Below are 21,063 nucleotides of genomic sequence, written 5' to 3' on the forward strand. Positions count from 1 at the left end.
GGGAGAAGAGAAGGGGGGGGGGAGAAGAGAAGGGGGGGGGGGGGGAGAAGAGAAGGGGGGGGGGGAGAAGAGAAGGGGGGGGGGGAGAAGAGAAGGGGGGGGGGAGAAGAGAAGGGGGGGGGGGAGAAGAGAAGGGGGGGGGGAGAAGAGAAGGGGGGGGGGGGAGAAGAGAAGGGGGGGGGGAGAAGAGAAGGGGGGAGAGAAGGGGGAGAAGAGAAGGGGGGGGGAGAAGAGAAGGGGGGGGGAGAAGAGAAGGGGGGGGGAGAAGAGAAGGGGGGGGGAGAAGAGAAGGGGGGGGGAGAAGAGAAGGGGGGGGGAGAAGAGAAGGGGGGGGGAGAAGAGAAGGGGGGGGGAGAAGAGAAGGGGGGGGGAGAAGAGAAGGGGGGGGGGAGAAGAGAAGGGGGGGGGAGAAGAGAAGGGGGGGGGAGAAGAGAAGGGGGGGGAGAAGAGAAGGGGGGGGAGAAGAGAAGGGGGGGGGAGAAGAGAAGGGGGGGGGAGAAGAGAAGGGGGGGGAGAAGAGAGGGGGGGGGGAGAAGAGAAGGGGGGGGGAGAAGAGAAGGGGGGGGGAAAGAGAAGGGGGGGGGAGAAGAGAAGGGGGGGGGGAGAAGAGAAGGGCGGGGGAGAAGAGGGGGGGGGGAGAAGAGGGGGGGGGGGAGAAGAGAAGGGGGGGGGAGCTCGCAAGAGAAGGGGGGGGAGAAGAGAAGGGGGGGGGGAGAAGAGAGGGGTGTGGGGGGGAGGGGGGTGGAGAAGAGAAGGGGGGGGGGGGGGAGAAGAGAGGGGGGGGGGAGAAGAGAAGGGGGGGGGGAGAGGGGGGAGTGGCGGGGGCAGAGAGGGGGGGGTGGTGGCGGGGGCAGAGAGGGGGGAAGAGAGGGGGGATGGTGGCGGGGGCAGAGAGGGGGGGGTGGTGGCGGGGGCAGAGAGGGGGGGGGTGGTGGCGGGGGCAGAGAGGGGGGGGTGGTGGCGGGGGCAGAGAGGGGGGGGGTGGTGGCGGGGGCAGAGAGGGGGGTGGTGGCGGGGGCAGAGAGGGGGGGGTGGTGGCGGGGGCAGAGAGGGGGGGGTGGTGGCGGGGGCAGAGAGGGGGGGGTGGTGGCGGGGGCAGAGAGGGGGGGTGGTGGCGGGGGCAGAGGGGGGGTGGTGGCGGGGGCAGAGAGGGGGGGGTGGTGGCGGGGGCAGAGAGGGGGGGGTGGTGGCGGGGGCAGAGAGGGGGGGTGGTGGCGGGGGCAGAGAGGGGGGGGTGGTGGCGGGGGCAGAGAGGGGGGGTGGTGGCGGGGGCAGAGAGGGGGGGTGGTGGCGGGGGCAGAGAGGGGGGGGTGGTGGCGGGGGCAGAGAGGGGGGGGTGGTGGCGGGGGCAGAGAGGGGGGGGTGGTGGCGGGGGCAGAGAGGGGGGGGTGGTGGCGGGGGCAGAGAGGGGGGGTGGTGGCGGGGGCAGAGAGGGGGGGGTGGTGGCGGGGGCAGAGAGGGGGGGGTGGTGGCGGGGGCAGAGAGGGGGGGGTGGTGGCGGGGGCAGAGAGGGGGGGGTGGTGGCGGGGGCAGAGAGGGGGGGGTGGTGGCGGGGGCAGAGAGGGGGGGGTGGTGGCGGGGGCAGAGAGGGGGGGTGGTGGCGGGGGCAGAGAGGGGGGGTGGTGGCGGGGGCAGAGAGGGGGGGGTGGTGGCGGGGGCAGAGAGGGGGGGTGGTGGCGGGGGCAGAGAGGGGGGGGTGGTGGCGGGGGCAGAGAGGGGGGGGTGGTGGCGGGGGCAGAGAGGGGGGGTGGTGGCGGGGGCAGAGAGGGGGGGTGGTGGCGGGGGCAGAGAGGGGGGGTGGTGGCGGGGGCAGAGAGGGGGGGGTGGTGGCGGGGGCAGAGAGGGGGGGGTGGTGGCGGGGGGCAGAGAGGGGGGGTGGTGGCGGGGGGGCAGAGAGGGGGGGGTGGTGGCGGGGGGCAGAGAGGGGGGGTGGTGGCGGGGGGCAGAGAGGGGGGGGTGGTGGCGGGGGGCAGAGAGGGGGGGGTGGTGGCGGGGGGGCAGAGAGGGGGGGGTGGTGGCGGGGGGGCAGAGAGGGGGGGGTGGTGGCGGGGGGGCAGAGAGGGGGGGGTGGTGGCGGGGGCAGAGAGGGGGGGGTGGTGGCGGGGGGGCAGAGAGGGGGGGTGGTGGCGGGGGGGCAGAGAGGGGGGGGTGGTGGCGGGGGGGCAGAGAGGGGGGGGTGGTCGGGGCAGGGCGAGAGGGGGGTGGTGGCGGGGGGGCAGAGAGGGGGGGGTGGTGGCGGGGGGGCAGAGAGGGGGGGGTGGTGGCGGGGGGGCAGAGAGGGGGGGGTGGTGGCGGGGGGGCAGAGAGGGGGGGGTGGTGGCGGGGGGGCAGAGAGGGGGGGGTGGTGGCGGGGGGGCAGAGAGGGGGGGTGGTGGCGGGGGGGCAGAGAGGGGGGGGTGGTGGCGGGGGGGCAGAGAGGGGGGGGTGGTGGCGGGGGGCAGAGAGGGGGGGGTGGTGGCGGGGGGGCAGAGAGGGGGGGGTGGTGGCGGGGGGGCAGAGAGGGGGGGGTGGTGGCGGGGGGGCAGAGAGGGGGGGGTGGTGGCGGGGGGGCAGAGAGGGGGGGGTGGTGGCGGGGGGCAGAGAGGGGGGGGTGGTGGCGGGGGGGCAGAGAGGGGGGGGTGGTGGCCGGGGGGGCAGAGAGGGGGGGGTGGTGGCGGGGGGCAGAGAGGGGGGGGTGGTGGCGGGGGGGCAGAGAGGGGGGGGTGGTGGCGGGGGGGCAGAGAGGGGGGGGTGGTGGCGGGGGGGCAGAGAGGGGGGGGTGGTGGCGGGGGGGCAGAGAGGGGGGGGTGGTGGCGGGGGGCAGAGAGGGGGGGGTGGTGGCGGGGGGGCAGAGAGGGGGGGGTGGTGGCGGGGGGGCAGAGAGGGGGGGGTGGTGGCGGGGGGGCAGAGAGGGGGGGGTGGTGGCGGGGGGCAGAGAGGGGGGGGTGGTGGCGGGGGGCAGAGAGGGGGGGTGGTGGCGGGGGGGCAGAGAGGGGGGGGTGGTGGCGGGGGGGCAGAGAGGGGGGGGTGGTGGCGGGGGGGCAGAGAGGGGGGGGTGGTGGCGGGGGGGCAGAGAGGGGGGGTGGTGGCGGGGGGGCAGAGAGGGGGGGGTGGTGGCGGGGGGGCAGAGAGGGGGGGGTGGTGGCGGGGGGGCAGAGAGGGGGGGGTGGTGGCGGGGGGGCAGAGAGGGGGGGTGGTGGCGGGGGGGCAGAGAGGGGGGGTGGTGGCGGGGGGGCAGAGAGGGGGGGGTGGTGGCGGGGGGGCAGAGAGGGGGGGTGGTGGGGGGGGGCAGAGAGGGGGGGGTGGTGGGGGGGGGCAGAGAGGGGGGGTGGTGGGGCGGGGGGCAGAGAGGGGGGGTGGTGGCGGGGGGGCAGAGAGGGGGGGTGGTGGGGGGGGGCAGAGAGGGGGGGTGGTGGGGGGGGGCAGAGAGGGGGGGTGGTGGGGGGGGCAGAGAGGGGGGGTGGTGGGGGGGGCAGAGAGGGGGGGTGGTGGGGGGGGCAGAGAGGGGGGGTGGTGGGGGGGGGCAGAGAGGGGGGGTGGTGGGGGGGGGCAGAGAGGGGGGGTGGTGGGGGGGGGCAGAGAGTGGGGGTGGTGGGGGGGGGCAGAGAGTGGGGGTGGTGGGGGGGGGCAGAGAGTGGGGGTGGTGGGGGGGGCAGAGAGAGGGGGTGGTGGGGGGGGGCAGAGAGAGGGGGTGGTGGGGGGGGGCAGAGTGTGGGGGTGGTGGGGGGGGGGGCAGAGAGGGGGGGTGGTGGGGGGGGCGATGATGGGGGTACTGGGGGAAAGAGAGGGGGACGATCCACTCGGACCGGAGTCCTCCCAACATGAGCGCAACAGCTGCTGTACCTTGTTGTAAATATTCGCTGGTAAATCGCTGCCTCGTCTCGGCTATTAACTTCGCTCTTTCCTACAAAAGATAAACACACAGAGAGGAGAGCGGTTATTGTCTGAGCGGCTGAGTCTCTGTCTCTCCCGGAGCTGCTGAGCCTCTTACCTCCATCACACTCTCAGCAGCAGCCACAGCCAGCCGGTCATGTGACCCTGCTGACCCCTCACCCCCGGCTGACCCCTCACCTCCTCTCAGCAGGTTATTTTCATTCGCACAAAATTTTAAAATACGCCGCCGCCGATCTTTCCGAGGCGGTTTTTGTCCCCGTTTAGATCTAATCATCAAGTATTATTTTTTTTAAATATTTGATTTGGCATCGTTACCTGGCCCGCGGCCTTCGTTGGGCGGCGCGAGCGGAGCGCTCGGTTTCAATCCCCAACGCGCGCGGGGACAGCCGTTTCCATAGAGACACAGACCCGGTTAATGGCCTGCTTAATGGGAACGGCGGCGTCGCTTAATATGGGGGGGCTCTGTTAATGGAGACAGCGAGGGAGAGGGACCCGGTTAATGGGGATAGTGAAAGAGAGGGGCCTCAATTAAGGGGACGGTGAGAGAGAGAGAGGGGCCCATTTAATGGGGACGGTGAAGGAGAGGGGCCTCAATTACGTGGAAAGTGAGGGAGAGGGGCCTGGTTAATGGGGATGGTGAGGGAGAGAGGTCCATTTAATGGAGTTAGTGAGGAGGAGTCCAGTTCATAGGGATGATGATGGAGGAGTGGGATGGGGGTGTCCCGGTTAATAGAGGGCGTTGGGGGGAGGGGACTCCTGGGTAATGAAGGCGTTAAGGGAAGGTCTCTGGTTCTGGAGATGGTTCGTGAAGTTTCTTGCTGAATGGGAGGGAAGGCCCTAGTTTATGGAGATGTGAAGGAATGTTTCAGATGTAGGAAACGTGGGTGGGTGTTTTGATTAACCAAGATGGTGTTATATGTATTGCTGCCAAGTATACATATTGTGTGGTACATATAACAGTGTCTGCTTTAATTGTATTTCCATACAATGAGAGTGTTATGTATGTGCTAAATTTTTCAGTTTGAAAATATCACCTCCTGAAATGAGGATCCCACGTCATGCACGTTATTTTGCATCATGGTGAAAATGAAGTCCACACGCATTGGAGGGATTATACTGCTGTGCCTGCTGCAGGAGATTCACACATTAATGGAGATTGTGTACTCCCATGTCTGCCGAAATGAGGTCCCACAAATGGAACCAATGTGTTATTTTAAGTGCTGAGAGAGACCCCCACCTATTGATGTTGCGTTATCCAGTCTGCTGAAGTGGGTTCCCAACATATTGAATGTGATGTACTCTTGTGAAGACTGAACAAACACAAATTGGAGACGATGTGTTGTTCCTGCTGGAGAAGTCTTTTTGGAAATGATTTGGTCATGTGAGACCTTAGTACATAGAAATATACATCAACAACTGGAGAAAGTATTCACAATTCATTTATTCTGTATAATCTTCTCCATTTAAGTGTGTTTGGATCACTTAATTTGAAGCAATTCTCCGAATAACGATCAGGTCTGGTTTAAGCAGTCAGCTGTTTGTAATGGAGCTGGAATCCATTAAAAAGATTGTGAATGTCACAACTTTGAAAGGAGAGGTGATCGCTTTTATTGTGTCCAAGGAAAAATACCCTGGTGGGAAAAATGGTGCAGTACTGCAGTTCAAAAGGATGACATTTGATTCAGAGACTGGGAAATTCATCCAAACATTTTCAGGAAAATTCAACCTGAAACAAAAAAGTTCCTTCTTGCAAATCATTGCCTGTTGTTGTACAATTGATTCAAGAACAGGACAAAATTCCCCTTGTATCTTACTTAAGAAACATAAAAAGGCTCATTCTAAATTTGGATATAATTTACTTATGCTGCATAGTTCAAATGAAATTGAGCACTGTTTGGACTTTGAACTGGAATATGAAATAAAAGATAATGTGACCCTATTGCCTGGGCCCTGTGTTTTCTGGAGTTGTTCTGACCAAGTGTATTATGTACCTTTTGAAACTCATGGAATTTTGAACATTCCCATTTCATTTACTGCAGTTAAATGGATTGGAGAGATTTCTTATGAGGACATCATTATACTGGGTGTAAGAAAAACTGTTGGACCTGTAAAACATGACGAAACCTCTGTTTGTCAAGCTGATAAACTGATCTGGGGTAGTGAATTTGTCACTTATTCCTTACAAAAGAAGGAAAACTTCTGCAGCCATCATTTCATCCCACATGCTTACAGCTCTGTAGTTACAAACGTATTTATTTGCCCCATTGAAGACCTCAATCATCAACCAAAGACCACAGTTGTAGCAAGCACTTGTAAGAAGCAGCTGGTTTTGTTCGAAAACTGCGTCACCAAGAATGTCTGCCAGCTTCCTTTTGAAGAGACCTCTGATATAAAAATGGTCACAACTGACAGAGAGAATTGCCTCTTCCTTGTGTCTTCTAAGGATGGACATGTTTGTGCTGTCTCAAAGGAAAGTTGGCAGGTACAAATACAATAACCATGTTTCTTTTCTGTCTCTGATACACGGGATGGGATTTTACGACCTCGCTCGGGCGAAGCTTGTAAAATCCTGCCCGAGGCCAACAGAGAATTCCGTTCTGCAAGCCTCACCAGCCCCGATTCCAGGGAGGGCGAGGTGGTAAAATTCCGGCAATGGTCTGGTAGCCCTCTAAGGGTTCTCTTGAATTCCACAGTTTATAGAATGGAGTGTATTTAAATCACCATTTTTCCAAAAGGAAATATTATTTAGATTTAAAAGTGCAGTTATTATTGCCACCACAAAGTGCCATTTGGCTCCTATAAATTCTACTGTTTAAAAGCTGATGTTAATAGTCAGATATTGCAGCATTCAGATTATATCCCACTGATAATTCAGATTATTTTTGCATTTACCAATTTTCAGAATTAATGCAAATATCAAAATGATTTTTTGTGCTTCAAACATTTGTATTTTCAATAGCTTGAATGAAGCAATTTTGAATTAATTTGGGACCATTTACACAATAATATTGCAGTAATTTAAAAACAATATTCAAACAATCTTTACTAAAATCTCTTCTGATAAAATTCAGGCAATGTAAACAAATATTCCAGCTCTGACAAGAGTCATCCAGACTCAAAATGTTGGCTCTATTCTCTCCACAGATGCTGTCAGACCTGTTGAGATTTTCCAGCATTTTCTGTTTTTGTTTCAGATTCCAGCATCCACAGTATTTTATCTTTAAATACATTTGTTACTCTCCACCTGGTATTGAACTGCTTTTGTAGATCATTATGTTCACAAAAAGTTTAAAGCTTGTTATTATTCAAGTCAATAGTAGCAATTTGAGAACCTGTGGCTATTAATTTCTTCTGTTCCTTATTATTTTGCCTGATTGTAATCTCATTGGACCTTATCAGAAAAATGTTTTTATTCAGAAATCTTTTTATAAATATACAGGTAAAGAGAGAAAGAAAATGTCCACTAAATTAGTAATTCCCTGTTACAAATCCTATCTGGAATTATTTCCTCCTATAATAATACGATACTAAATTCTAGCCATGCCTGTGAGAAGTTGCCCATGGGTTACTTTGAAATAAATGTTACTGGAAGCTGCAAGTTTTGAGGATAATGATTCTGCATATTTTTAGATTTTTCTCTCAGCTTGGGAGTTTTAGTTCAGTTGTCCAATGACACTGACATTATGAATTTTCAAAATTTGTAATTATTTAATTAAAACAGCTAAAGAAGAAAAATTAAGAGACAGCAAAAATGTTTTTTGTTACTTTGCCTGAATTTGTGAATTGCTTCTTTCAAAGTGAAGTGCAGATTACAATTGGCATCAAAACAATCCTGTTTGTACCTTTTTTGTATAAGATTTTAGTAATGACATCATCTTTATATACAAGTCCAATGATTAGGTAAAATCAAAATACTGTGGATGCTGATGATCGAAAAGTAAAACAAAATGTGCTGAAAAAACTCAGCAGGTCTGGCAGGATCTATGGAGAGAGAAACAGAGTTAACATTTTGAGTCCAATCTGAAGGCTCTTCTTCAGAACTCCTGATTCAGTTCAATGATGGTGAAATATGTGTTTCGTTTTGCTTTAATTATTCACAGCACTACTTGAAAATCAGGTTAGACCTGTGAACTGTATACAGCACTAAAAATTGATCTTTACTAGCGACTCTAATTTAATTTCTAGTCTTAGTGGTTGTTTGCTATTCATCTTTGCCAGAGAAGATTATGCTTTTTATTTTGGGGAAAGGGAGCAAGGAGACTAGTCAGCAATCATAATATTGATGGTTCATTGATGACACGAATTATCAAAACCTTCCCCCTGAGAAAGAAAGCATGAACACAAGAGGATGGGGACAGAGTGGCCAAAACAAAAGACACAATTACAAAAATAACTTAAAATAATCATGAAAGGATCTAGTAGCCTAGCCAAAGCAGTACATCACTTGTCAAATTACTGTCAAGAGCACAGCAGTTACAATTAATTTGGAAAACATGTTAATATGTTTCTGAAATGGCAACACTACTGTCAGGATTTTTTTTACCACTTGAATGCTATGAGTTCAACTGATTTAACAGTTTGCAATAAATTCTGCAAGCCATCAAATCTCAAGGGTAATTAGAGATGGACAACAAATGTTGACCTAGCCAGAGATGCCCACATCTGTGAAAGAATGAAACAAGTGTAAGAATGGACAGATAATTCTTGTACTCTTGGAAGGTTTATACAAGCAACCCTGTTGCTAATTACATACAATTTATCATGGATTTAAGTAAAATAATGGCCTTTGTTTTACCCTAGATTGCTGTTGTTTGGCAGGAAATATGGTCAATACAATTGGATGACTTCTTAGGCATGGGGACAGAGCAAATCTTGTTGCTCTCTATGGCAACTCCCACTGTTGAAGACTGCTTCAAAGATTTTGTATTAACTGATCTTGGTGAATTCAGTTACACAGTAAGTTCCTGCTTTTATTTAATTTTTGCGTTATATTTATTTCTGCTGTTTAAGTTTCCTTCTCTTTTGCTCTCTCCCCTACATCATTCACAACTAAAAGCTCTGAGATGTGATCACATGCTAGGCTAATGTCAGTACCACTGAAGGTGAAAATCTGACTTCCATCTGCAGGGTCTTATTTTACTGTGAAAGTATCAGTGAAGCTAACAGTGTTCACTATTATTTAGCACAAGTCAGTGAAGTGGACAGTAAGTTGTGGTGAGAATAAATGTGCAGTTAAACATGAAAGTCCAGAGGTTGTTGTCCAAGATGCATTGCATTATTCACACGCCACTCGCAGAAAGATAAGGGCCAATATAATTTTAAGGTCCTAAATGTAGAGTATGCTTGAAGCTAAAACTGCATTTGCCAAAGTGCCACATAATAAGCTTGTCAGCAAAGTTGAGGCCCATGGAATAAAAGGGACGTTGGTAGCCGAGATAAGAAGTTGGTTGAATGACAGGAAATGGAGAGTAGTGGTAAATGGTTGTTTTTCAGACTGGAGGAGTGTACATGGGTACTAGAACCACTGCTTTTCTTGATATATTTATTTAGGCTTAGGTGTGCAGGACAATTTCAAAGCTTGTAATTGAGAAAATTTGGAAACATTGCGAACTATGAGGGCAGTGATGCATTTCAAGAGGTTATAAATAGGCTGATGGAATGGGCGGACAGGGCAAATTAAATTTAATGCAGTGAAGTATAAAGTATTCTGGTGAGAAGAAAGAGAGGCAATATAAACTAAAGGATACAATTCTAGTGGGAATGCAGGAACAGAGGGACCTGTGGGTTTGTGCACAAATCATTGAAGGTGGTAGGACAGGTTGAGAAAGAGATTAAAATGGTGTTAAGAACCCTGTTGATATGTGCGTGGGCATCCCAAAACCCAGAAGGGTAACTTGGAGCACTGATTTTGAATGGTGTATATTTTGGACTTGGTATACTGTGAGAAATATAAACCAAGGAGGAATAGTCCAATAATTTTGTGATCAATTAATAAAGAATATTTATTAACTTAAAAAAAAACGCTCAAAAAGGACTATAAAACACTACAACAGTACATTTAACTACAATGATGGCTACACACTATCTCATGAAGTTACTCCTTTGTTTCCAACTACCTATATGTCCTGAACTCTGAGACGTTCCTTTTCCCAAGCAACATGAAATATTATATAACACTTTGAGCTAAAGCCAACAGATAGTTACCATGCCCAGATTACTTGTCCATGTTTGGGGAAAATGTTTTCAATTTCAGCGATGGCATAATCTTCTCGTTTCGAGTTTGGGATTTTAACCGGCTGCCCTTTTAACTTGATTTCAGGGGGCAACCGTTTTCTGCAGTTGGGTATGGCTGTGATGCTAGCTGCTGCTGACCCTTTCTCCGGAGAAGACTTTTAGTTCAGATGCCCACATGCCAAAATTATGATAAGTGCCATGCTTTCAGGGAAATGCTGAATGCAGACACAACAACCTCCAGAAACAGGGCAAGAATTAAGTACTAGAAAGCAACCTATGCAGAGATGTGAGAGATGGACACCTCTCTTCACAATGAAATTATAGACAGATGCAAATCCCCTTTTCATTATAGAAGTTTACGGCCAGGATTCTCCCAAAAAAATTCTAACTGTTAAATTTGCATAAAAACGAGTAAATTCCGCTGATTTTTTTTTTAGCAGGGTTTTCAAAATGAATCCCCCACACTCTATGCATCGCAGAGTGCCTCAGCGTGAATCACACTGAAAACCAGGAAGTGGGGTCTATTCCGCTGGAGAGGCTAGCAGCATATCGCTGAGCAGGCCACTGTGCATGTGCCAATTTGTCAGCGCTGTGATCGGCGACCCTGCATTGCTGCCCCTCCGACCTCCCAACCCCCCCTCTCCAGGGCCAGCACTGTCCCCACCCCAGCCCACCTCTATTTGGGTGCCCCGCTAATGGGATGTAAAAAGTCCCGGGCCCGCTGATGGGATGTAAAATCGAATTTACATATTTTAGTAAGCTCCACGCCGATTTCTGGCGTGGAGCTGACGATGCTGGAATTCCAGCAGCCAGAGCCGCATGGAAACTGTGGGCACCCAGCAGGGAGCCTGCTAAACGGCGTCCACTTGCGTCTTGGCCCTTTGCACTGCTAGAGCAGCGCAGCGGGCTGGGAGAATCGCCCCCTACATGTCTACCACCTCCACAGGAATTGACAGTGAATTTTATTGCTGAACTTTTGTTTAAACATTTCCACTCATTATTTTAAAAAATCATTTAAAATTATTTTTATGATCTAGATTAAATCTGGGTATGCTGAAGATAAAGGAGTGCAGACTAATGACAGAGCACATGTAAATTTTCACCACACAGTCCAAGCCCTGGAGGCAAGATTACAGGTTAGTATTCTATGCAGAAAATATCTATCTGATTTTTTTTTTTCAATTATCCATGTTGTTGTTTGCATTATTTAGATAACCATACCATAACAGGAATAGGTACAAAAATAGAAAATGCTTGAAAATCTCAGCAAGTCTGACAGCATCTGTAGAGAGGAAATAGAGCCAACGTTTCAAGTCTGGATGACCCTTTGAGGGTCGACCCATCCAGATAGGTCATCCAGACTCGAAACGTTGATTCCATTTTCTCTCCACAGATGCTATCAAACCTGCTGAGATTTTACAGCATTTTCTGTTTTTGTTTCAGATTCCAGCGTTTGCAGTATTTTGCTTTTATAACAGGAATAGGTGTTGGCCATACAGCCCCTCGGTAGCCTACTCCACCACCATTTAATAAGATCATGGATGAATTTCTGCATCAACTTCACTTTCCTACCCAACCCCCGTGTTACGTGATTCTCTTAATACCCAAAAATGTATAGATCTCGGAATATACTCATCAATTGAGCATCCACAATCCTTTGGAGTAGAGAATTCCAAGCATTCACAATCTTCTTTTTATTTTTGTTTGTTTTGGTTATAAATGGCTGTTCCCATAATTCTGTAGTTGTGACACATCATTTCATACACTCCAGCCTTTGTTGTTTACCTTGTTGAATCCTCTAAGAATTTTCGATGTTCCAATGCGATCACCACTCATTTCTAATCTCCAGAGAATAGACCCATTCCACTCATAAAAACAGAAAATGCTGGAAGTACCTAGCAGGCCTGCAGCACTTATAGAGAGAGAAACAGAGTTCATGTTTCAAGTCGAATATGATTCCGCTTCGTGGAAATGTAGGTTTAATAAATGTAATCCGGTACTAAACTTAACAAATTTGAAAAAGAAGTGGAAAAGATTATAAAGAAGAAATGTATGGAACCATTCTAGATGATATCCGTCCCTTATTTTAAATAATGTACTTTGGTAATCAGAACTTGTAACGTCATTTAATTTAAGTTGAGGTATGTTCTGGAATGTCATGTATTTGACAAAAATATTTGGTGAAGTCTAAAAACATGACAACTGGACTGATCTAAATTTCACTTTCATTATTTCCCAGCTCACTGCTATTGTAATATCCAGTCACTGACCCTGATGCTCCACAGTATTGAAAATTACATTGCACGTGGATTGCTAGGAAAATTACAGATTTCCCCTTTGGGGAGCATCTGTTATTTTATTTTCAGTAATTTAGTCCATTTCTTAAATAGCTGTACCTTTAGAGTTACTGTGATATTTCATATATTTATAAGTAAGCACTACAATTCACTGCCTGCCTCTACTTTATATACCATGCCTTGTTAAAGTTAGGAAAGATCACTGCAGTTCCAATGCCTATTAATGCAATATTGGCAGTGAACCAATATAAAAATGGAAATTATCTACTAGTATTTGATCTGCCCAAATGGGTAATTCAAACAGCTAAACAAATGTGACCAAATATTAATTTTGATAAATTTTAATTTTTGGAGCATTCCTACTGGAGTTACTTGAAGAGATCTAATCAAAATCCATCCATGGTTCAACAGAAAAACAGAAAAGATTACAGTTATTTAGGAATGAGAAATTATTCACATGCAGTCAATTGAAATTAAACTACCTATCTTCTGACTCCAGTTTAAAAATTTACAAATTAAATCTTTCGATCTTCAGTGGTGATGAGAATTTTCTATGGAGAGGATTCTCCATGGAGATGGGTTTTTAGACTAGTTAGAGGTATGCTTTGCTTTGATTTTATATCCAACTGAAAAATAAACTACAGTAAAGAGGTTTCTGATTTAATCTCTGGAGTCTGAATGAATAACCTGCCTGTAATTCTTGTAACACCTGAATCTGCTGTACATCATATGCAATGCGGTGCTTAAATTTGCTCCACAGAAACATGTGACATAAATCAATCAGCTTCTGTGGTGGAAACCTTTTTATTATAGAATCATGGAGTGTTTACAACATGGAAGGAGGCCATTCAGCCCATTGCATCCAAGCAGCTCTACAAGAGCTTCAGCATCACATTATAGATGGGGTGTTTTTTTGGGGGGGCTCTATACTGTATTAGTTAGGGATACATGATGTTACATGTTTTATCAGAGGTCTTTAAAGAGAATTTCCTGCATATATGTTGTATAATGATATATAATTTGTACATTATTAGATGTATATTTTATTCTGAATTGTTTTCAAATGCTTTAGGTCTGCATTTTATTGGCACAAAACCAATACTTGTTACTAGTTTTTCTATGTGATGGTTAATATTGGCACTTTTAAGCCAAGTTTATTATTTAGGCTGAAAGGTCAGTTGGACACTATATAAAGTTTAATTGAAGAATGGAGAAAAATGAGCTCTTATGTAAATTTCAAAGTACCAGTTTTAGCCTTTGTAACGTGGATGTTGAAATGCAATGCTTTTTGTACATCTGTTGCAACCTGTTACCCTTCTAATTTTGTATGCATCTTTTTCATCCCTTTCAGTCAGGCTTGGCCTCACTTGAAGAACTGCAACAACTATTAAGAGCCAAAGAGAGAGTTTTACTTCAATCTTCAAAGGCTTTAACAAACCTTATTGAAGGAAAGCAATCCACCTTACCTGATGCTGAAGAGGTATGATATTTTTATATACCAACAGCATGGTCCATAACTTCTGAAATCTGGTGTGGGGGTCAAATCCGGGGGATATCCCAAAAGATGTGCTGTTGAAACCCTGGAAGATCCACACAAGGACTGCGCAGCAATTGCCTGGAAAGTTCAAACTTCTGATGGGCACCCTGGACTGGGAATCATCCAATACTCCCAATGTAAATCAAGATTTGGGATGATTGTAACCAGGGTAGTTACACAGGAAAAGATAGAAAAATGAAAACCATTTCTAACTCCTGAGTAACTATAATACTGAGCACTCACCCCCCTCCGCCCTGTAGGACCCCCTTGATTACCCCTCAACCCAACACCCCAATTATCCTCCGGACTCCTCCGACTACCCCCCACCCCAGTTACACCCAGGTCCCCTGCTAATACTGAGCATCTGACAGCCCCTACCCCCATACTTACATACTTGCCTTCTCTCTGGCTTCTCAAAGTGGCTGGGTCCTTTAAACCTAGCTCCCTTATGGATGGTAAAGAGGGTGTGGTTTTCTTTTGTTCAATTCTTGACTGAAGGCCTCGGGAACCCACGACACTGCATTTTTCTCATCTTAAAGTTGGAGCAGCTCCTAACTAAGGTAGGAGAAAAGGAGTGGAATGGCATTGCGACTGTGATTGCTACAGATATTCTGATCCAGTAATAGATATTAACAAATCTTTGAATAAACCACGTGACAATTTTGTGCTAACATCTTGTATTAATGCAGATGTTTATGTCAAAAATCACGCTAATCAGTACTAAAGCTGAATTTAGAATTCCCTTTAATTCAATTTGATCTCTGAACAAGTTGGTATATTAAAACTTTATGTAGATTTTAAAATTGCTAGTCTACCATTACCGGCTTTGAAATATGCGAAAACTGTTTGCCTCACCACAATAAGAATTGAATCTGATTATTACCAATAAAAACATTGTATTTTCATAGGAAGGTTTGGTTTCTCTTTGGCATGAGGAGGAGTCTGACCTGAAGCTGCTTGTTGAAGAGGCTTGTTCTACCAATCAAGCGTTAAATCATCCAGTACAGAGAATCTGGCAACGCATTGTGGATAGCAGCTGGGTAGTGGGAGTACAATTGTCTGAATCTGTCAGTTTGTAAGTAAATTGGACAAAAAACAAAGGCACATTTGCTCCTGTGTTGGTTAATGGAAAGGAGTTTCCAGGGAAGAAAAATAAACAATATTAATAATCAAGAGAAAAACATTGAAGTATATACATTAACTTGTATATAAATGCAAGTTGTCGTGTGGTATAGATTTTCTGATTTTAGTCATTTTTGTAAAATAATTTGTTTTACATCTCTGGGAAAATGCACTGTAAACTCCTGACTTTAATTATAAAATTGGCATCAAAGTAGGTTACTTGCATTCATACCAATTCTAATGTTTTTCTTAAAATAAGGTTTTCAGACCAATGATCTGGTTACTCTTCACAGGTATTGATAGCACAGCAACAAAATTACTAAAGAATCTTGGGTGAAGCTTTAGGAATTCATTTAAAATGTGCTATTGATTATAAATACTATGATTAAACAAAATTCCAACTTTAAAAATGGTACAACGCTTGATAGATAGATAGAGGGGGTAATTCTCCCAGATGACTGCGATGCTTTTGTAACGCAGCGGGCTGGGAGACTCAAACGGAGGCCATTTCGTGGGCTCCCCACTGGGCGCCATGGCCTCCGTGAGTCTCCGGCAGCCGGATTTCCGGTGCCGTCAGCTCCGCGCCAAGAATTGGCATGGAGCTGCATAATTTATGGTAATCTTCATTTCCCTACAATTTTAATATCAATAGCGGGCCCGGGACTGAAATCTCTGGGCCCACTAGCCTCCCCAGCCAGGAGTGGTTTACTCCAGCAGGGATTACTATAGTTCCCCACTTGCGGGGAGTCAGTGACCCGACCCTGCTGGAGTGAAGGGGAGGCAATCGAGACCCTCCCAGAGGGTTGGGGGAAGTGTCCTCTGGACATTGTCACCTTGGCAGTGCCTGCCTGGGCCCCAGGGACAGCCTGGGGGACAAAGTGACAATGCCCAGGGGCACCTTGGCACTGTCCATCGGGCGGTGCCAAGGGGGGCGGGCCTGATGGAGGGCCTCTGGGGGGGGGGCTTTTTTGTCCCTCTGCAATTGATGTGGAGATGCCGGCGTTGGACTGGGGTTTACCTCTGCAATTGGGCAGAGTGTTTACCTCTGCAATTGGGCAGAGTGACAGAGGAAGGAAGGCCAACAGTTTGGGGGGGGGGTTGTCGGGGCTGTGAGACAGGAGGGGTCGGGCCAGCGATGTGGGGGTCGCAGGGCTGGCCAACGGTCGAGCTGGCCAGTGATCGGGGAGCTGGCATGCACCGATCTCAGTGCTGACAGATCGGTGCATGGATAGTGGCCTGCTCAGCGCTGTGCTGCCGGCCTCTCCAGCCCCTTGAATTTCATCGTGATTCACACTGAGGCACTCTGCAGTGCAGAGTGTGGGAGATTCATTTTGAAACTCCCACTGAAAATCCAGCAGAATTTACTCCAGTTTTTATGCGAATTCGACACTCAGAATATTTTTGGGAGAATATAGTCTATCATAGCATTTAAAGTACATTGCATGCCTAATCAACGGTTCTAGTACACACAAACAAACTTTTACTCTTCTATACAATAATTTGTTATATGGATGAGATTTGTGAACAGGTCAGAAGGTGTGTAATCATATGGGTAAAGTTTGGATAGGAGTGATTGTTTACTTCCAGTATGTGTCAGGTGTACTCACTCATTAAATAAGTTAGACTCTGAATTTTCAGTATTTGTCCATTACTTTTACCTAATCGTTACAGCGATAAATACGTTACCTTTTTACTGTATGTTATATATAATTTCTGCTTAAACAAATAACTTCCTAATTTTTAGCAGTATGGATGTAATGAAATTAGATATCTGAGCCAATTATAAGGGACTGTAGTGAGAACTAAAATGAAAGCTAAAATCTTTAGACTCGCTTAGTGAAATCTACTACCGTACCTTTTTATTGTTAATAATGACATGTTTTTATGAAAGTTTTCTATCGTTCCTTACAGAAATTTTGACCGTGTGAGTTTGTCACTGGTGATGGATCATGACCCCTTTGATAGTGCTCCAGTGATTCAATCTCAAAGTAAAGTATTAAAGCTAGACAAATCTCAAGTATTGCCATCATTTCCCAAATATCTAATAGAACCTCCATTAAAGAAACCAAGACTGGAGATGCAAGACATACACAATTTGAGCAGCTGCCATAAGGAAGACCTGTGCTTTAAGATTTACAACGATCATACGCCGACCATCACAGTTGTCACAAACCTGTCGCCACTACTGGTATACAATACTATACACTGCTCTGTATTATTACACGGTACAATGGGTCCTATTCAGAAAACTGAATCAATAAAAAGAGAGATGATCATAACATGTGGGAGAGTGTCTTTAAACCTGGAGGACATATGGAACAAAGAGTATTCAATCAACTTGTTGAAGAATCCTTTACTGAGTACAGGTGACTATAATGGCCTTTAAATTAAAATGAATTTATGTGAAAATTAGCAAGGTTTTAATAATTATAGAGTCTCTCAAATGGTTGACCTTAAAATTAGAACTGCTTATATGTGGAAAAATATAATATGTACCAGGGATCTCAGTAAAATTGTAGTAGCTAACCATACAGAGATTTGCATATATAACATGCCTGAATGGTTTTTAATTTTCCCATTTTGAAAAATACATCACAGACATTAAAAGCAAAATGATACAATGCTAGAAATCTTAAATAAAAATAACAAAATGTTGGCAGCATCAGTAGAATGAGAAAAGTAACTTTCCAGTCAATGAACACTTTTAATCAGAACTGGAACAAGTTAGAAATGTAACAGGCTCCCAAGCAATTGAATTTATACCTTTTTTCTAATAAAAGTAAGTAGGGGGGGGGAGTGGAGTTCAGCAGAGTTGGATGGGGGACCGGCACAGGGAGAGATGGGGACCCGGGTGGGGGGCGGGGGTGCAGGACATCTCCCAGTGCACTAGGGCGTCTGAACAATGGTGCCCCAAATGCTTTGCAGCCAGCTACACCAGCGAGCTTAGGCTCCATTCCCCTCCTGACAAGATTCGCATCGGGGCTTTTTCTTTGAACTGAGTGCCATAAGATTCTTGCTCATTCAGCGCTTAAAATATTTTTCATAAGATCGCACCCCATGTCTTTGAAGCCAGCCAGTGAGTTAATTTGTAAAATATTTGAACAACATCTCATCATCCTAGAATAGTTCTTTGGTGCAGTGTTTATGCCAAATTGAAATATTTTGCGATGTATTAACAATTGCAGCGTGGCTATGGTAATCTCTCTCTCTCTCTTTCCCAATCAAATCCAGAAAAGGCTACAATTTTCAGAATTTATTTTACCTTGATAGACTTCTAAAAATTTCCTTACACTCAACAATTATTTTTATAACACTTTTTGTACTGTGTTGGCATTGAATTTACACCTTTTTTCCAATAAAAGTAATCGAATTTGAAATGTTTTATAAGTAATGGGTTCAAAATTATACATATCTTCTACAGTTAAAATCTTCCTGCCTTCTGATTTCCACTTCAAACTTTCATCCTGTCCCTAAAATTAGAAAGGTGGGAAATATGATTGGCTAGAATTGTAATAGTTGTAATAGCTATGATGCAATAACTTTTGAAAGTAAACATTGGATATGAAGCCATTTCTTTCTCTGGAATATGTTAATTTCATTCATGATTTTAGTTTTTGTGGCTGCAAATGGAATTCTACAGATCCAATTAGATAAATGTTTTTAGATATTTCTGGAGTTTATTTAAGGATTATTCCTTCCCTCACAGTAAGTCTTCTCATCTGCTAAATGTCACTCCTCAGTCTGCATCCAAGGCAACTGACATGTGACCGTTCCTGATGCCCTACTAAGAGTTCCTTGTAGACATTTTCCCCACTAGATTTGTGCATTTTTTCATAAAACAGATACATTGCATGTTACATGGTAAATTGCTTCTGTCCTTCTAAAACAATATGACATCAGCTTGCAGTAAGCCAAAGAAAATCCACTGGTACATAAAAAAGTATAGGGCTTTATTTATTGATTGCTCAGGGTGTATATAATGTGCTTCAGCTTCACAGTCTGCAAAACGTTGTTTGCCCTTTTTCAGATTGGAATCTCTGAGCAGCACTGGATTTTGGTTTCCACAGTTTTTTTTCAACAGTAATCAAAATATCTCTTTGTTTGCCAAATTATCTTGTTGTGGTCAACATTTTGTTTAAATCTTAAAGGAAGTCTACCTATTTGAAATGTCTGCAAATATTCGTATCCATCCTAGTCTTGGCAACCTCTCCAGTTGTTCACACACCAAATTCCTTTATAGATGGGGTCTGTTAAAGGACAATGATAAAACTCCTTCCAAAGACCCTTGCATCCCAAAATTTTAGAAAAAAGATCTACCAATTCTCAAGAGCCTTTATGTTTCCCATCAGATGCCTTAGGATAGCAGAGGAGTGCCAGGAGCTAGTTAGCATCTTTTGTAGCTTCCTCTGACCATTATTGTTTCTAATTTTTAACAATTCTCAATCGTTAGCCCTGATGATTCTTGCTAAAATGAGAAAGTAAAGACAATGGATAGAAATCCTGAAACAAAAAATAGCATGTAGCAAGTTACTCGGCCCCAGTAGAGAGAACAAATCAGTCAAAGGTTTGGGCTGCTGCTGTTCTTTAATGTTTGGTTTTCAGAAAGAAAGCATGCTCCATTCTTCTATCCAGAAAACCAATACCAATTCATCTCTTTGGTATCTTTCCTCCTATGGCTTATGCACGATTTTAGTCGAACTTCTGAAATGGGAACATCTAAATGTTCTCGATAGAAAAAGTCATGGCACTATATGAGCAATTCACCTGTTCACTGGTGAAGATAAATGAAACAGCCAATGCTGGCAATCTTAATCAGAAGCAGAAATAAAGATTACAGCAAATAGCTTGAATTGAAAAAGCCAACATGATAATCTGAATGGCCCCCTTCTGTACCGTGATTTATATGATGGTCAATCAGCAGAAGAGAACAAATTAGATTAGCAATGATGAATGAGATTCTTCATTAGAACACAGATTAATTTGTTATGATCAGCATGTCCTCTTCTATTGCCTGATTTAGAGTTATTGGAATATGATTATTTTCCCTTGAATGAAACCAGGAATCCATCTCAGGCTATATGGTAACATGGGTCAACCCTGAATCATTCAGAGTACATTTTCTGTTCGTGCAGCTTCAGATGTTGTACAATAAATACAATTTGTATTTTACCTTGAACACCTTTATGACTACTTTTCCACTGATTTCAGGTTGTTCAAAAAAAAAAGAAAATGCTCTAATGGAATTTTTAAAAATGAAAGTTGTTCTAATGAGAAATCTTCAGTCAAGTCCAACTTTAGACCTTTAAATATTCCTTTGCTTTAGCCAGGATTTTGACTTTATAATTATCTAACTTTTAAATTGATGTTATCACTTCCATTAGCTTACTCATAAAAATTTAGTCTACCACTTTAGTGGATTTTTTATGTTCCTATAAGTTTTAAAATAGCTGTGATCCCAGCAGTATTGTTTTATAATGCTTGAGTAGGTTTGCACCAGATGTTCTGCACGCACTACTCTGAAACAGATTAACCTGACAGATTAAAAATTCTGCTATTTGGATGAATATTTCTGGTCAAGTTTTCTTACAGTGTACATGTTTTGGAATATCTCTACCAGGTAAAACTCATGGTTTAAAAATAACTGGAACATTTTCATAAAATGCCTTCCATTTTTCTGACTTTGTCCTGCAGATTACCATTGAGGTATTTTTTTTCTTTCCATAGATAATGCAGTACAAGATTTTTATACCATTGTGGCTATCTCTCGAAGGTCATCCTTCAAAATATTTTCCCCTGATTATACTCTGGCCCAGGTGAAAGATTGGCTGTTGGGTCCAATGCAATGTGAACCTTTGAAGATCTGCCCAGTGTATCTGCTGTGCTCCCAAAAGGGACCTCTGCAGGGCATTCTTCTCAGCTGGCATTCACAAAATCCTTTTAAAGGGACTTTAACGGTTCTTTGCAAGTAAGTATTTCTTAGAATAGTACTTGAAAAAGACA

General features: G+C 46.0%; 2 protein-coding genes across 6 annotated transcripts in view; one reads left to right on the forward strand and one right to left on the reverse strand.

Moving 5' to 3' along the window:
• mospd2 (motile sperm domain containing 2) overlaps nt 1-4,211 on the reverse strand; it is an 86,050-nt gene extending 81,839 nt beyond the window's left edge. The window contains exons 1-2 of one of the 2 annotated variants that reach the window (XM_078232405.1): nt 3,971-4,211; nt 3,823-3,883 (exon numbers count right to left, since the gene is read on the reverse strand). In XM_078232405.1, the coding sequence (XP_078088531.1) occupies nt 3,823-3,883; nt 3,971-4,147 (238 nt within the window). In that variant the 5' untranslated portion in view covers nt 4,148-4,211. The remainder of the gene's footprint in view (nt 1-3,822; nt 3,884-3,970) is intronic. The other variant, XM_078232406.1, reaches the window with a different exon arrangement.
• The window catches only part of fancb (FA complementation group B), a 30,344-nt gene continuing 13,338 nt past the window's right edge, over nt 4,058-21,063 (forward strand). Inside the window, exons 1-8 of one of the 4 annotated variants that reach the window (XM_078232402.1) lie at nt 4,058-4,150; nt 4,894-6,355; nt 8,674-8,829; nt 11,145-11,243; nt 13,756-13,884; nt 14,850-15,016; nt 16,975-17,429; nt 20,788-21,028. In XM_078232402.1, coding sequence (XP_078088528.1) covers nt 5,417-6,355; nt 8,674-8,829; nt 11,145-11,243; nt 13,756-13,884; nt 14,850-15,016; nt 16,975-17,429; nt 20,788-21,028 — 2,186 coding nt within the window. In that variant the 5' untranslated portion in view covers nt 4,058-4,150; nt 4,894-5,416. Of the gene's footprint in view, nt 4,151-4,197; nt 4,285-4,595; nt 6,356-8,673; nt 8,830-11,144; nt 11,244-13,755; nt 13,885-14,849; nt 15,017-16,974; nt 17,430-20,787; nt 21,029-21,063 lie in introns of those variants that run through there. The other 3 variants (XM_078232403.1, XM_078232400.1, XM_078232404.1) reach the window with 3 other exon arrangements.

The sequence above is a fragment of the Mustelus asterias genome, chromosome 17, assembly GCF_964213995.1.
Source record: "Mustelus asterias chromosome 17, sMusAst1.hap1.1, whole genome shotgun sequence".
In the NCBI taxonomy this organism is placed as follows: domain Eukaryota; kingdom Metazoa; phylum Chordata; class Chondrichthyes; order Carcharhiniformes; family Triakidae; genus Mustelus; species Mustelus asterias.